Below are 14327 nucleotides of genomic sequence, written 5' to 3'. Positions count from 1 at the left end.
ATATTTTTACAACTTCTTTTATTATTTTTAATATTTGTAAACATTTTTTTTTTAAATTTGGGTATTCTTGAAACCGTGTTTTCTTATATGTTGAGCATCAAACACAAGACCGTGTTATTTATTAAACACTTGGCACTTTTCCACTTCTATTAGTTGAGACGAGATTTTATTTCACTCGTTTCGGGCATTTCGCCCCTCTTCAGTCAACGTTAGTTCCTCGAACTCAAGGGTGCGCGTGCATAGCACAATTTGGACCTCAAAGTTACAGCAACAAAAATGTAACGTACGTTAGAACATTTACATTTGTTGCTGTAACTTTGAGGTCCAAATTGTGCTATGCACGCGCACCCTTGAGTTCGAGGAACTAACGTTGACTGAAGAGGGGCGAAATGCCCGAAACGAGTGAAATAAAATCTCGTCTCAACTAATAGAAGTGGAAAAGTGCCAAGTGTTTAATAAATAACACGGTCTTGTGTTTGATGCTCAAATTTTTTTTTAAATATAAACTTTATTCGAGAGGAAGTCGTAGGAAATTGTTGCCGAAATCGGACAAGTACGTGTTTACTTGATTATAAATAACATCTTTTAATGAATACAATTAAAATAAATTACTCAGCAAAAACTTTTAAGGAATTGTTTTAATCAGTTATTACAGAGATATTTCATGCTAAGTTTCCTTGTATAAAAAATGTATATATATTATATTTATACATTAATAATAATTATAAAACAACCCCAAACCCTATATATAGATAGATACATAGCCAAACGATCGCCTCAAATACTCGGGTTATAATACTTAAATATACTTAGAAACTTGTCCTGCTCTGGGCTAGTATTTTCTTTCAGATGATTCTAAATTATTTAATAAATTAGTTAAATTATAATCATTAACTTAGATAAGAGAGAACACCTAACGTCTATCTCTAGTAGCAAATTACTCAGCTGTAAATCTGCTATTTTTAATAATTAATGCCAAGTATTTAAGGCGATCATTTTGCTATGTATCTATTAACATTTATCAATTGAGTAGTAGTTTTTTCATTATAATAAAACAATTTTTTTTTTGAGCAATAATATATTGTTGTTGTTAACTCGAAAAAAATTCCATCCCATTATAATAGTGTGGAATTTTTTAGAATTAAACAAAATGTATTAATTAATGAAATTATTAATTTCAAACAATGATGTACAGTACGTACAAAATGATTTAATTTTAAGGAAACGTTAGTTTTCCCTGTTTCATGAATGATTAATATCTATAGATATACACTCAATCTATACTATTTCTGTTCTGACGATAACGCAATCAATTTACATGTTGAATAATAAACTCTATTTGTATTTCACTGTATTCCTCTCTGCATTAAGAATAAATGAAAATCAGTAAATATTTACGATAGCCTAAAATATTGAAATGTAATGTTTGTTTTAGTATCGAAATCAATGCAGTTTTATTCGGTTGCAATTTTCAAATTGCAGACCTATAAATTTTCACTTGACGTCCATTCTTCATTAATCTCGAGAACGGCGTTATTAGATTGAGATCAGATAAATTTAGGGGCTGGAGGCCCCAATTAATTTTTAAATTAAAATACGATTAAAAATTGTAGCATGGCATTGCGACAACAGTCGCAAAAAATTAAGACTTTTTTGAGACTTTTCTTTTACTGACACTATTTAATGTAACTGGATTAACGTTAATTTTAGTGATTCTAATAATTTCGACCTTGTCATTAAGTACTGTGACGAGTTTTCAAATTAAGAAATAATTTTAGATATTGTACTAAATGAATTCTGAAGCAAAATGTTATAAATTTTGTTTTTTTTTTAATTAAAAATCCTGTGTGTCTTTATAGAAGTAAAAATTTTAATTTATTAATATACTTTAGTCATTTATATAAAGCATTGTAACAAATTATATATTAGAACGAGATGTATTATTACATCTGTAACAATGTTGAGGTGACTTAAGATTATTAAGATGAAATAAAAATTCTTTTATCGTGAAAACGTTGATGCATTTTCGTTACATATAAAGAATTTTGCGTATCCGAAAGTTTGGAGTATGACTTCCTCTTTTTTTTATATACGTCTTCATTTGTTAATCTTGTTTTTTATCATGTCTGTATTTTATCTTATTACCGCAAAACATTTTTGTTTTTCCTTAATCTCTTCTCTGCTTTGTTTTTATAAAGTTTCTTTTAGTTCGTTATACTACATGCATCGTGGGGCATCATATTTCAGTCTTGCTTCTTTTTCGGGTCTTATTCGACATGTATACATAAACTTTTTCTTCTTTAAGGTATAAAATTCAGGTTAACTCTTAAAAAACAATATTGTTTTGGTTTCAGTTTTATTTTCAATTTAAATTAATGTCTTTTTTCAAAGAAAGAATCTTAAACACTATCTTGCCACGTTAATGTACGTAAGGTTTATGAATAACAAAAGTACTTGAAGATATGAGATTTATAAAGCTAGATATATATCATCACATGGTGATTTTTAAAGCTAGCTAATTGCATTTTTCTATGAGCGTTGGAAAGCAAAATCATGTTTATCAATTGATGTATGCAAAAAAAATCAATAAAGACTAAAGGTACTAAGTTGAATAGAAATTTCCAACAAAGATTTTCAGTAAAATATGATTGAAACATCTTTTATCAGTACATTTGTTTTTTTTATAAAAGAGAAAAGATTAAAACCAAAAACATCAAACATATATATTTTAAATAAATGCCGACGTTAAATTTATTTAGTTAAAAGTAAGTTAAAAGACATTTGATATGATTAAAGTTTCAAATAAAATTTCAGAAGTTTATTTATTTTTGAAGTTTACTGATAAGAGTTTTAGAAAATCCATTTTTATTTTGATTCAGACAAAATGTAATTTCCTAAAGTAAGACTATTTTATATTTTCCAAAGTATATTTTCAGCATTTCTGAAAATGAAAGGCGCACTTTATAATATAGGTAATTGGTAAAATTTAATTTCATGTACACGTGAATGGAAAAATTTGTCACTTTTCCAAGTTGCTAATGCGGTAAAGTTTTTCTCATTTAATATATTTTGATGTGTAGGAAAATTTCGTTAAAAGTAATTTAGATACTTACATACGTTGCAGTAAAATTCATACAAACTTAAATAAATTAAAAAGTAATACATGCTGTGCAGTACATGCCATGGATTCAATTGTAAAGCTTAATTTTGGAACCTTTTGATAGTAATTTTATCTCATTTAATGTAGTAGAAATCATTCAGTAAAGTCAGCTTTAGTTTGTTTTTAGTTTACTCCATTATAAAATATTTTTGGCAAATAATATAAAGCACACGAAAAACTATTAATATTTTTATTTTTCAACTTTTTTTTATTGCTAACGAAATGTTATAACGTATTCCAGACTTGTAGAGTTTCATTTAATCCGGGTAAACGTCATTACGTATCCGATTCAGAGATTTCATTACTACCAGTTACATATTGTAAAATGTACTGTACAAAATGCTTTGAGCATGATATGATATATTTAATTAAATTTAATTATTTTGCCAAATTGGAAATGAATGATAATTAAAACAAAAATAAGACGTTTATCATTTTCTGACAGATTATAGTGTTAGTCGAATGTAATTTATTTTCTACAACAGATGTTTAGTTCTAATTGCGTCAATACAAATGCTTTGTATCAATTTTGCAAAGAACTAAAGTTGCGAAGAAATTTGATTCTTGGATAAATTAAAGAATATCGAGTCACCTAATACAATTAAATATTATTATTAAATTGATAGTGATTAAATTAGAAAAGTAAAAATTGTAATATGAAATGACAGATGTAGTACTCCTTTACATGTTTTTTTAATTAGGCAATTAAAATTTCAGATCTCATTTGTGAATAACGATTCTAAAAATTACTTTCTGGCTAATTTCTTATACAAAAAGTTTTTTTTTTTAATATTAATAATTTCGTACTTCAGTTTTACAATTTAACGACGACAGTTAAACATTATATTATATTGTAAATTTTTATTTAAAAATAATAATTCGAGGTTTAATACTTTTTTATATAAATTGATACGACGTAATTTTTTGCGGAAAGAGTAGGCAGTCTCGGGGAAAGAAATATAAGTTGAAATAAAACACCCGCGGCTTGTTAGCATAATACATCAAACTTCAAACAGAATTATTTCTACTTAAAGTTATCAGATTCATAAATTTGGAATCTGATAACTGCTGAATGGTTTTAAAAAAAGTACGACCAACGTCTTATAAAGTTCAACGAATTTTAAGAATTTTTTTTTTAAACTTTGTAAAAAGCCTTTATTGAATTTAAAAAAACATTTTCGAATGGATAATTTAACACTTTGTTTGCATTGTTTATTAGTTTAATGTATTTATTATTTATCTTGTCAAATAATAATAATTGTACAGTTTATTGTTATCCTGTTTAGTCTGTGTGGAATTTTTATTAAACTTAAAAGTAACTTCCATGAAATGTATTTAATGTGTTACACGAAGACAGCTGATAAAGTTCAAAATTGTAGATTTTAATTAATGTTTGTTGTAGAACTGAAAAATTATTCTCTCTCTCTATAATTGGATACTTAAAACCTTTCATTTCTATTATAAATTTTAACTAATAAATGTAAATCTTAACTCTGAAAAGATAAACCTGAAGCAGATTTTCTTGGGTGGTTTGATCTAGACACGTCGGGCCTTCTCTCTCGCCACTTAGCCTTGTCGTTGCGGGCCCGACCGATTCACAATGGCCCTCTTTTCATAACTCCTCTTGAAGGCCAGAAAGAGTTTAGAAAGAAGGGACCTATCTAATCTTATTATATATTACAGGAAATAATTAACTGTTGATAATGAAATAATTTATATATCTTTAGATTAAAATATATTAGTCTCTTCATATCTGTACAAGTCCCACAGTTATCTTTCGGAGATGAATAATTTTCGTAATAGCAAGATATGCCGAATTTATAGATTACCTTTAGTAATTTAATAATTAAATTATCATCATAATTTATTTGATAAGTTTCCTTAATAATTAAAAAAGAATCGAATTATACTATAATAAATAGCAAATGTTTTTATATTGCTATATCTATTGAGTATGATGTAGAAACAAATCATCAATAATTTAAGTACAATGCTGAAAGAATATCTACTTTGATATTTATTACCTTTCTAAATATGAGTTATTTGCTAGAGGGAGGTTAAACTGGCGGTCCGAGAAGTACCACGGAAATACAAAATTTAAATCTATTTACACTCTAAAATTTTGTTATATAATTTTTGGCTCTATTTCGAACCTAATAATCTAATTTATATGGTTTCGAAGATTAATAAATTAAATTTACAAAAAGAAAAAAAAAATATTTGCTTTAGTTGCAGGCAAGTAAAAAAGAAAAATCATTATTTATTCAACACATTGAGAGATTTTAAATGTATGTATGGCCTTATATTTTAGAGGGGAGGTGCGGATATGCCAAGTGAAATTATATGGAGCAGGTGTGTGTATGAATGATTAAAACAGAGAATTTTAGTATAATTTATAACTTGAAGTTTCCTCATTTGATGGAAATATTTTTCTTTTTAAACATTATTCTTGCAATGTAATATCTGGAAGTTTTTTATTTTGAAGCATGTTTCTTACAGATAAATAATTTGTGTGTTTTACATAAATGATATAAATAATCAGATTATTTTGATCTTTAGATATTATATTGCACGGAGGAAGAAAAGAAGAATAAATTAAAGTTGTATTTAATATATCATTTAATCAGAAAAATGAATGGCCGTTAAAAAATGTTAAGAATTTTCGATATTGAAAATGATAAATCAGCCGACCATACTAGAAAATTTCTAGTAAAAGGCTTTTGAGATGTTTAATATAAAAGGATTTCATTTGAAAGGAAATTGAAATTTATTTAAAATTCACCCACTTTTGGACATCAGGAGAAAATGTCAAGGTCAAAGGGGAAGAAAATCCTGGTCTGACTTGCCAGTCACATGAAGGTGGTGAATTAAAATCTTTTCTCCACCCACTCTTCACACAGGAAGTTTGGTGGGGCTTTGACACCCCAGTGTAGGACGACCACCACACAATGCTCATACCTACTTGGGACCCAAAAAAAGATACTTAAAGGAGCTCCAGGATGAGATTTTTCTACATTACATTGTTATATCAAGACTTATTATTGGAAAAAGTTAATCTACCATAACTGTTATAAAGTATATAAATAAGAATAATCAGTCATCTTACTTAGTTTAGCTGTATCATATACTAAATTGTTAATAGCTGAATCATAAGGCAATGTGTAAATAGTTCAATGTTTACACTTAAACAATCAGGATACCTCTTATTGAAAAGGGCAGTAACCACTAAATAAATAATTGTTTAAAGGAGAGACAAACAGGATTTTTTAATTAATTTTTTTTTTAAAGAACTAGTTTTGAGTAGCACAAAGATTTTAACAAGTGTAGACAAGCACTTGACGCTTTCATACGAATTCAAATTGATTATAGGAGTAGACGTATTGTGTCAGTGCAGTTGTTAAAATATGGCAAGAGTCAAAAAAATGATTGGTCTGGAACAGTTTTATTATTAAATTATCACTGCCTGCGTTTGATTTGTCTTCCCCTTTTCATCATTAATCATTTCCCGTTCCAAGCGGGTCAAACGTTAACTTTATAAATATAGATTTAATAAATAGGACCAACATTCTCGGAGGGTGTGTAAATATTTCATTGAATATTGGAAGTGAATGAATAGCCAAGGACAGACAGGCACTTCCCCGACGACGTGCAGTTAAAGGCATTTAAGCGATTATTGCTCCTTCAGATTGGCTATCTTTTTAACTCGATCGCATCTCTAACAAGTTTATTATTATTATTTTTGCGTTTTACTCCACTTTAATAATTAAAGCGCGTATTGCAGCCGAGTCAATTAGTAAGAAACGTACAGTACATCCGTACGTCTCCCCCCTCTATCACAGTGACCCAGTCATTGATTCTGCGAATCACCTGAGAAAGTAGCCATAGCAGCCGCCACTCGGGGATAGAGATAGTGTGTGTGTGACTCGGTGTGTGCATGTGTGTGAGAGAGTGCTGCCATTCCCTCCTCGCCGATCGCTCCTATACTACAAGGACTGCTGCCGTCCATTTAGAAACTACTACTGCAGTATGTGCCAGTCGCGCTAGACATGCCAACCGTCATGGACACGACGGAACAGACAGAGGATAAGGCGGAAGGTGTTAGTGGAAACGAAAATGTCACCCGCTACAGCGGAAGATCCGGTTGGAACGGAACTGTGCTATGGGATGAAGATACCGATTGGATTATGTTGTTCGATAACATGATACGTTTTGCCGATAGGTCGACGGATCGACAGTACAGGAGAACCTGTGGATGTAGAGGTAAAAATTCGTATGTAAAGTTCTACCACCCCCGCGGGGGTTGGACGTGGCTTACTGCGTCACGATTACTCGTGAAGACGGGGAGAGTCGGCTTTTTACATATGGCCGGAGGTCCTTTCTCTCCCACTTGTCAATGGTTGATAAGGTTAACCGATATACGAGGCGAGCCCTTTCGTGTTTTAGCGACTTTGCACCTTCATTCATCGGCCCTGTCATATTTACTACCTTTTTTTTTCTCTTTGTTGGTGTTGCAGTGGATGACGGGAAGACGTGTTGTGTATTTCTCTGCCCTCCTGACTCATTGCTCTATCTAAGCAGCGCGGCTTGTTATTGTGATTTATGGATCCAACTAACGTCTACTTTAATTATTATCAAGCTGCATCCGTATTTTGTATTCGTTGTAAGATTACTCCAGCGCGATATTGTTTGTTCTAACTAGTTCACGAGAGAACGAATAGACCCCCCTCCAGTGGGGGGGGGGTCTATTCAGGCTTGTACCCTCCTTGGGTTTTATAGTCTGCGAACTTATTTAACGTTAAGAGAGGCTCAGAAAATGTTCTTTGCCAACAGAAATCATGGTGGAGTCATCTTAAATAGGTGGAGTATTGACATCTCAATTAAAGGGTGGGCACGGAACCGAGTGATAAATGAACTAATGCAACTTTATGGTCAATAATTAGTGTAAATCGGAGGCAGTAGTGCCTGTAAATAACACCGTTTAAACAATTTTGTCTGGTCTTTTCACTTCGCGTGATTTTTGCCTCTTATTATTGAATTCTTTCGTGTTTGGATGGAATAAATTTTAACGGATGCACAAACGACTTAGTGTCGTGTATGCCAGCAGAGCTCAGACTCTTTAGTGCATTTAACTCAAATCTATGTCTTCTACGAGCCGAAAGGAGGGGGACTATTTGCTCTTGTATTTATTTAGGTTACCTAGTCTACCTGGAAAAAAAAAAAGCTTTCAGATGAAGTGGCGCCAAGTCTGTAAAAATCGATTGCCCATAAAATAGTTGCGGGAGTTACGACGGACCACACCCCTAAATCTAAAGGGGGGAATCCGCAGTATCGGCCGTAATAACAAATGGGTTTGGAGCTTGGTTCCTCTAAAAATTCGCGTGACGTCTTTAATGAGCCGTCACGAAACGAAGATTCACATTAGCGTTAAAAGCAACTCTTTTTGCCACAGCCAAATCGATCATTAGGGATGCTAATTCGTTAGCGAATAGGAATTTTGCGCGCACGACGATGAGTAAAACGGAGTTCAGTTTATAAATATTTATCCCCGCAATGGCAGATATGATTAGAAAATTAATTGGACAAAGGTGACCAGTTCATTTTTTTTCCTTTTAGGTCATTGACTCGATGCTCTCTTTGTTGTATCGACGACACTTCATGCTATTTGTAATTTGTAACGATGTTAATCCATTCTTTATCGAGATTCATCTGTAGATAGTAATAGACTGCTATGCCATTATGGTATTATTTCGGTTCATTAAGTTAATCAGAACTTTTCTCTTTCTTTCTTTTTTATCTTACTCGCTGATCTCTCAATTTATATTACATATAATACAAATTGGATATGTTGCCCGATCAATTAATATCAAAAAATTGCTCTTTGTTCGTCATGCAACTTCCCTACCAGGTTGTTAACCTTAACTCTATTTTAGACTATTGATATCTGTCATTGGAGAAAATAACTTTCTCAATTTTTCATTCGGCAAGAAATCTACTTCGTATTTTCCTAACAATGACCGCTGTTATCACTAAAAAGTGTTCTTTTGTACTTTGTTTTGATATATAAGCCTTCTGGAAGGGAGATGGAAAAAAAAATAATAATAATAAACAAGATTTACTCGCTGTAGGAAGAAAAAAAGGGGGGCAAAGTTTGCTTGTTATCTGTAAAATGTTAGATTTTTCAGTTAAGAATTTTTTCTTATCCGACTCGAATTCTTCGAAATCGATTTTCCCGTGTTATGTATGAGGTATAAAAATTCTCCACCGGCACTTGTGTCTAGTGGAGTGAAGAATCTCGAGTTTTACTGCGAAAGTTATCTAAGAAAATGCTCGAGTATCATCAACGATTGTGAATTAGTAATTAGTTTAAATTGTTAATTAAACTGTTTCATAGAAACATAAACACGACAGCTGCTGTAGAGTACTATTTCCTGGCTTCTTTCCTCTATTGACTGTGACGTCCTTGGGCCCTGAGCTTTTCTTCCTATTACACATCTGCCCATCGTATGTTTCCGTTTCGCTTGCTAGTCGGCACACATCGAATCCCATAGTAAAACAATACCATATCTTTTTTCGTTTTATTGACAACGCCGGGTATATACCTGCTTAAATCAGGAAGTAGCAAAAGAATGTAGCTGTTTATATTTTTAGTTGCGTTTAAGAGGAAAAATTTCCTTGCTGTTCCCGCCGTACTCGATAGTATATAAATAGATCCCTATCGTTGTATCTGCGCGATTTTTCTTTATGTAAATCACCGCTTTGGGTATCGAATATCGAAATTAAAACCCGTAGAAAGTTTGAGTTTCGTTAGGTAACGTCAGAAGGTGACTCATTCCATTGCATAAAAAGTTATGCATAATTGATACTGCACGGATCCTGTTCAGATGAAAGCTTGGCATGACTTTTTTTTTTGGTTCGGTGACTGACTTATACGTTACTGTAATGCGACAACTGCATTTGTAATTGATCACGGGGATAGAAGAACGCGTCTTTTATTTCGGGAAGGCTCTATCGATTAAACTGTCACCGGGAATTCGTTTCCGAGTTTATATGCGAGCGCCGCTTATGGGTGGGTGGTTGCGGTTTGCCCACGTGAATCTCCTTCCTACAGTTTAAGAATTCGAATTCATCCGAACGAAAGAAGGCGGAAATCGAAAGACGACGGGTCCCGTTTCGTCCGCCCATGTTGGGTGATAGGGCTCCTGTGTGTCTAGACCGACGTTGTCATCATCGATCGCGCGTACACGTTTGCAAGGTCGGGGTCGTCATCCTCCTTCCTCTGACACGATTCGTGTTGGTTCTCCTGTCCTCGTGACCAACCGTTAACTTTTACCGGATGTGATGAAAAGTAGAAGTGGATCGGTTTGTTTTTTTTCCCATCGTGACTCGAATTCACGTTTTGCACCGGCCACTTTGCATTCAATAAAATTGCGTTTAGCAATTTGTTCCCCTCCCCCCTTTTGTCCGATTTAACACTTGCCCTTGCGTGTTCTTTTTTTTCCATTTTAGCAGATTGTTGTGTGTCTTGTCTGGCTCTCTTTAAAGGATGAAACTCCATTAAACTACTTTGTCTAAATTATGCAATTATCTTGCTTTTCATATAAAACTCTTCTGGGATTTACAGAAACTATATTCTCCTGGCATAAACTATTTAGTTTTCATTAAAATGGAGGAAATAAAACCAGACAGATACATTATAAAGTTTTTATTAGGACTAGTAACATTTTTATCCCCGCATTTTTTTTTAGGTACAAAACAAACTTCCTTTGTGTGGAGGCATACTAGTCTCATGTTTATTTTATAATCAATAAAAAATTAACAATAACAATGAAATTTCTTTCTCAAATAGTGAAAATCTTGTAGATTCTTCCCACGTAAAATTCTATAGCTACTAATTTATCTCTGTACGAACATCATCCGATTAATACCAATACGAGTTATACGGGTGTGTGTCTGCATCGAGTGTAATAAATTTTAAATCATTTAAACTGTCTGGAAATAGTTAATGTTTTCTTGTACAAAACTTAAACTAATATGAAATTTTTTTAGATGATACTATTCGAACGGAAAAATATTTGTAAACTGATAAAGCCGAGATATCCGGGCATTAAAAATTATGTCCTAGATATTGTAGCCTTATTGATAAACTGTATAAAACAGAACGAATTTATAAAAATGTATTACATCATTAGTTAAAGAGAAATCTTCATCTAGTAATACACGAAGAGAGAATTTTTTTTCTTTGTATACAAATGTAATTGATATGTCGTGTGTGCGTATGTATTTTCTTTTATATATAAATTTCCCTTTTCCGTTATGTTCTTTCCATACATTAGATAGAATTCTTATAAGAGCAAATTTTATATTTAAAAAATTTTATATAAACTAATGAAATACAGCAGTTTTTTTATATACATAAATTTGAACAGTCTTCTTATCAGAAGACTCTCCGGCAGTTAGAACATTTTCCGATATTGCCGAGATATCGTATAGTTATCCCGACAGTTTTATTTTGGGAAGTAAAGCATTGATTTTACATTGAAGAGGGGAGAAATTCAAACAGCTTTACTCCAGCAATTTTTTTTTTTTTTATTATAAGTTAAATATGTTATTTTAAAAATATTTTTCAAATCTTGCATTATCAAGATTTAATGTTTGTTTAGCAATAACCTTGATTTATTCATCATTTGATAAACAGCGTTTATGCATTTTATATATCACTTTTCTTTTTATTTTGTGTAAATGATGATGAACATATATATATAAACAAGTGTTACACTCTGCTTTTGCAGACAGTGACATTAAACTCTGTTGCTTAATTCTAGTTATATTAACCAGTTTTTATGTATCCTGTTTTGAACAGTGGCATGTATAATGCTCTTGTTTTTCTATCTAAAAAATACTTACACAATTTTTTTTTGTGCATATTTTAAGAAATAAATTGCCATCTTTGGATTAAAATTTTGTAATAAACCAGTAAAATTTTTTTTCAGATTATTATTCATAAACTAAAAGAAGTCTTTAATATCTTTGACAGATTTTACAAAGAAACAATCTACAGAGAGATGTAAAAATATTCGGAAGAATAGAATTTTTAACTAAATTTATTCAGATGTTTTGTCGTTTTCCATAAAGTACATTTTCATTTGTTAGTCAATAAATGAATGGACGAATAACTCTGTCATCATTTGCATTTTAAATAGAGCCGCGTTAGGATTTAATTAGCTTTAGTGTTTGAGAACATAAATTCTGTTATGTATACATAATCCACTCTTGTTATTTGTTCTTCTAACAAGATTTAAAGGAGAATTAAAGGAATAGACGATTTGTTTTAGATGTTTGCCAATTACTGTTTGAACGATGACACGAAAAAAAAATTGCGAAACGCTCATCTAAATCATGTGGAAAATAAATGAAAATCTTAACACGAAATTCTAATTAGGCAAATTTGAATACTTGATTAATTAAAGATTGAAAAAAAATCTTACAAAATGTTGAATGTAGATTAATATGATACATTACTGTATCATTATTTTCAAGTATTATGCAATTTCAGAAGTTATCTAAGTGAATCATTTGACACAGATTAAGTCTTACTCATCTCTAAAATAATCTTGTATTTTAATAAGGGTTAAACTTCTTGATAGTTATCTATGTCATGCATGACATGCGTTTCACCTGTTTAATTACGTTGAGAACAATAATCATAATAGGAGTCGTCTGTCACGTTAATTTATTATATAACATCTAATATATAATTTTGAAATTGAAATTATTTTATTCTACATTCAGAATGGTTCTATTTGAAAAAAAAAGAAAGAAAGTATTGAAAGTTTTCTTCTAGATAATTAGATACAGCATAAAAAAATAAATTAACAAGAGTAAGTAAACATTTGTGGTGATAAAAAGTAGAAGAATGACTCTTGAAGCAAATTATAACGCAAGTGATTTAATTAAAAGTTCAAAATCGCTGTAAAGAATTACTGCATTTATGTCTTTAAATCAAATTATTCTCTTGTATTTGCTTAAATTTTTTTCTGTATGTTTAGAAAAATATGATTTTAAATTGGTTTATTATTCATTAATTTATTAATGGTAAACGTGTGAGAACTATAAATGTAAATACATTGTTTGTTGTTTCCCTTGCGTTAAAGTTAATTATTTTATATATTGAGCTTTTCAAAAGACACATACATACATAAATTTTCATTCTGTGGACATTAAGAGGACCTTTTTTCACATATGTTGTGGATTGGCCAGATCAATAACAAAGCATTTCAAGGGATTGATAGGTACCAACACATCTGGGGTCAGACCACACATGAAACATTTTGAGAATCTAACCTAGGCAGAAACCTGGTTTCTTCAGAATGGCGGATATACATCTTAATTATTTTGGCCCTCTGGCCATCTTGTTTTAACTATTATAAATGCATAAATATAATAAACTCCCAACATCTGATGCATTGATACTAAACCAAACGATCATCATAATTAATTAGGTTATTATTAATAATTAGATATTAAGTAATTTGGTATTAGAGATAGACATTGGCACTTAATGTCTACCTCTAATATTAAATTATGTAATATCTAATTAATAATAGCCCAATTAATTAGGGCAATCATTTGTTTTAGTACTATAAATGCTTATTTTTAATCAAAAACTGATTTTTTATTATGTCCGTTTGTTATAATATTAAAAGATTATATCTTGACGTATTTTTAATGATTAAAATGATATCCTTTCATTCAAAATTATTTAAAAAAGTAAACTTTAATTTCGTGTATGGTTTATTGATTGTATAATCTTCTCCGAGGATTGTTTAGTTTTCAAGTTACGCTAAATAGTTTTCCCTTTTTGTAATGACGCAAATTTAAAGTTTTTAACAGATTCAAATAAGACGTGTATAAAATATTATGAATTATGTAACTGTTTAAATTATTTCAGAATTAATTTTATAAATAATTCTGAATGTCTTAAGGTAAAATAACTGGCACATCGTCTTATTAATATATTGTTTAGTTTCTGTAACACATCCAAAAAAACAATGACCGAAAGTTTTAACTATAAAATTTTATTTGGATCAGGAAAGTGATTTTGTGATAAACAAGATATAATTTATTGTGCAATAAATGCTTAAACATCATCAATATGTCGCTATAATCT

The 14327-nt window shown here is 30.8% G+C and overlaps 1 protein-coding gene across 4 annotated transcripts in view; it reads left to right on the top strand.

The window, feature by feature from the left end:
- LOC136975569 (CLIP-associating protein 1-like) overlaps positions 1-14327 on the top strand; it is a 171677-nt gene that overhangs the window by 74757 nt on the left and 82593 nt on the right. The window contains exon 1 of one of the 4 annotated variants that reach the window (XM_067270657.1): positions 6550-7420. The exons of the other annotated variants lie outside the window; for them this stretch is intronic. Coding sequence (XP_067126758.1) covers positions 7207-7420 — 214 coding nt within the window. The 5' untranslated portion in view covers positions 6550-7206. Of the gene's footprint in view, positions 1-6549; positions 7421-14327 lie in introns of those variants that run through there. 4 annotated transcript variants of the gene reach the window in all.

This window comes from Centruroides vittatus, unplaced genomic scaffold (assembly GCF_030686945.1).
Source record: "Centruroides vittatus isolate TY-2023 unplaced genomic scaffold, ASM3068694v2 contig_375, whole genome shotgun sequence".
Lineage (NCBI taxonomy): Eukaryota > Metazoa > Arthropoda > Arachnida > Scorpiones > Buthidae > Centruroides > Centruroides vittatus.
The sequence above is the reverse complement of the archived record's forward strand: the minus strand, read 5'-3'. Positions and strand labels throughout refer to the sequence as shown.